Below are 3,311 nucleotides of genomic sequence, written 5' to 3'. Positions count from 1 at the left end.
GTGTACAGATTCTTATAGAAATCATTTACCATAGCCTTTAACTCCTCCGGATCATCAGTGCTAACCCCTAGCGCATTGTGCAACGCCTTAATCATATTCTTCTTACGCCGGATACTCGCACGGAAGTGAAAAAACTTGGTGTTCCTATCACCAGATGTAAGCCACTGCACCCGTGATCTCTGTCTCCACATTATTTCCTCCCTGTGATACAGCTCGATAAGCTTCTCATTGATTTTCATTTCAACATGTGTTGGCGCGGTACGGCTTGCGTCCTCCCTAAGCTTTCAAAGTTCGTCCTTGAGCTGTTTTATCTCTTTGCGGACGCTCCCAAACGTGTCTCTGTTCCATCGACCCAAATCACGTGAAACCGCAGCTAGCTTAGCTTTGATCTCTTCCACCCTTCCGGCAGCTCCATGCGCATCCCACGTTTCAGCTATCATGATGTTCCACGATTCATGGCCCTCCCACATGACCTCATACTTGAAGGAAGCCGCACTCTGTCTACATCTCTGATCCGTATTCAACCTGGCCAAAATCGGGCTATGATCTGATGTTGCGGCTACAAGGTGTGTAAGATCAGCCAGCGGGAAGCGTGCTTGCCACTCAGCCGACACCAGGGCTCTGTCAAGGCGCACCCTTGTAAAAGTTCCTCCCGTTACCTTCTTTTCAAAAGACCATGGTATACCAGAATATCCAATGTCCAGCAACATGCAAACGTCAACGGCATCTCGGAAAGCTTGTATTTGCGCATTGCTACGCTGCCCAACACCCACATGCTCATCCGGACGTAGCACTTCATTGAAGTCCCCAACACAGAGCCACGGGAGACTGCTCAAAGAACTGATGTTTTTCAAAGTATCCCAAGTCTTGTATCTCAGGTGAGTTTGAGCTTCACCATAAACTACAGTTAACCTCCAAGGAGCATCACCCTATTCAAGGACCGAGCAATCAAGGTGATAATCATAATAACCCAAAATCTCTAAATTTATTGCATTGTTCTAGAACAAACCGATTCCACCACTCCTACCACGACTACTAACAACATAACCATTGACATATCCAAGTGTTCCTGCTAAAGCTTCTACCCTAGAGCCTTCCAACTGGGTTTCTACGATACATAACAGGGTAGGGGCAAATTTCCTCGCGAAATCACGAAGTTCACGAACCGTCGCGGCTTTGCCCACGCCACGACAGTTCCAACAGAAAACACTCATTGGGCTCGGCGGTGCCCGTCACTCGGGCCCGCCAAACTTGAATCAAACTTGCTTAGCAACATGGACTTCACCGTTGAAACTTTCTCCGTCTCCGTCCCCACCTTTGCTCTCTTTGTTTCCTGTGTAGAACTTGGACTTGAAGGCACCGGCGGGGGGAGCAGTGCAAGCATATTTCCTTCTGATTTCGCCGTAGGTTGAGTATCCTTTGGGGTTGTCACCGGTCCCACCTGCACCGATGGTTCGGACCCCCTCTTCCTAACTTTTTCAGCGTCCATCATCACCAAATCTTGCTCGCTGTATTCCCCTTCGGCCCCATCATGTTGAGAGCTTGAGCCTCCACCTCTCCCGGATCGTCCTCCTCTGCGGCCCCCCCTACGTCCACGGCCGCCTCCTGGCCCACTGCCGTTCCTTATGAACCAATTTGCCCTGAGCTCCTTGAAGACAAGCGCTGATGGGGGGTGGATTCCCGTCCCATGTTCCTTATAGAGGTGGCCTAGCATGCCGCATACCGCGCACCAATCCGGTAACTTTTCATACTTGACCTTGTAGATTTGCCTCTCACCTCCTCTGATCATGGATACTGCGTTCTTAAGCGGCTTGGTGACGTTTATCCTGACCCACACATGGTAGAAGTTTCCCGTGAAGTCATGCGATTGGGCCTCGGTAAAGAGAACCTCACCCACCTTGGATGCAAGGGATGGAACCAGGTGGGCATAGAGTAACGGCACATCGTGAATCTGGATCCATATCTCAATTGAGTCCAACCTGACCGTCTATGGCTTTATCACCCCATCATATTCCTTGAGAATTACCGCGTCACCCCGGAAGTGCCACGGTCCCTCATGCATGACCCTCTCCCAATCCCCTAGGCAGGAAAATTGGATGGTGTAGAGGTTCTCCTCTAAGGGCTTGAACTTGACTTCTTGTGCGAGATCCCATGCCGCTCTCATGTTCTTGAAAAACCAAAACTGACTGTAGGGTTTATCGGAGTTACCCTCGCGAGTGCAATCCAGCGCGCCGCCGCCTGCGGTACGTCCTTCTCATCAAAGATCACGTCGTCCAGGTCTTCCTCCTTCATCCCTAACTCTTCCATCATCCTTGCGACGTCGCTAATCCCCTCCGGAGGCTGGGATCCATCTGCCGCCATGTTTGAAACCCTAACCCGAGATTGAAGATCGGGTTTTCTGCAGGAGCCCTATGCCCCCGATCCTCCGATAACAGCCCAGCCCCCCGGTCGTAGGAGGAGAAGCTGCAGAGGAGTCACGGGCGGGGAAGGACAAGACTCGATGGCGGCGAGAATCGCCTCCCGAGAAACCAAAACCCTAACTCGAGGGAAAAACAGGTGGGGGTATTTTACTCCAGTGGTGACGGGCACAATTTGTTTTCCTGAAGTAGGGATGGTTATTCATTCCCTATACCCTGGCCCAATATGGGGTGGCACGCCCGACATGCCAATATAAAGGCCTGGCACGGTATGGCCCATGTCCGCCCTTTTGTCGTGACCGGCATGACCCAGCACGCTTGTGGGCTGGCCTTCGTTCATTTTCAGCCTTTTGAGCCATTTCAAACCTTCCGGGCCTTTTTATTCTAGGTCAAAAATGCAAGAAGAAAAATCCCAAAAGGTCAAATGGTTTCAAAAAGGCTGAAACAGCCCTTAAAAGGAACGTGCTCTTTTGATCCTGAGCTCAAATGCTTCTAATGTGCTGGAATTTTGTCTACTTTGGGCCTAGCCCAATAACAGTTTCAGAAATTTCTAATAAATTCTAGAGGCTCATGCAGTCCATTCGTGCAAGGCAAGATGTGGAACTAAAGTTTAATCCCACATTGCTAGTTTAAAGGGAGTTGGACATCTTTATAAGGGAGGTTTTTTCCCCGCTTGTATGAGCATGAGAACAAGAGGGACATCCACGCACGCTCCTCCTTCGCCGCCCGCTGTGCCGCATCTTCGTCACGGACGCCCCAGACTCCGACGACTACTTCCTTGAAAGATGATGTTTATCACTGCTATACTAGTCGTGCTTTATCTAGTATTTTTATTAATAAAATCATTCGGTAAATTGCTCATATTTCCAACATAATGAACCATGAAAAAAAATG

The 3,311-nt window shown here is 49.8% G+C and overlaps 1 protein-coding gene across 1 annotated transcript; it reads right to left on the bottom strand.

Moving 5' to 3' along the window:
- Nucleotides 1-284: 284 nt before the first annotated feature.
- LOC147976988 (uncharacterized) lies at nt 285-2,361 on the bottom strand. The gene is made up of 2 exons (XM_087521047.1): nt 2,209-2,361; nt 285-929 (listed from the first exon to the last, which is right to left on the bottom strand). Exons 1-2 carry the CDS (start codon nt 2,359-2,361, stop codon nt 285-287), a joined length of 798 nt encoding a protein of 265 aa, XP_087377173.1.
- Between the last annotated feature and the right edge of the window lie 950 nt (nt 2,362-3,311).

This window comes from Triticum urartu, chromosome 4A, assembly GCF_056163025.1.
Source record: "Triticum urartu cultivar PI428250 chromosome 4A, HENAU_Tu73, whole genome shotgun sequence".
NCBI lineage: Eukaryota > Viridiplantae > Streptophyta > Magnoliopsida > Poales > Poaceae > Triticum > Triticum urartu.
Note: the sequence above shows the minus strand (reverse complement) of the source record. Positions and strands in the feature narration are given on the sequence as shown.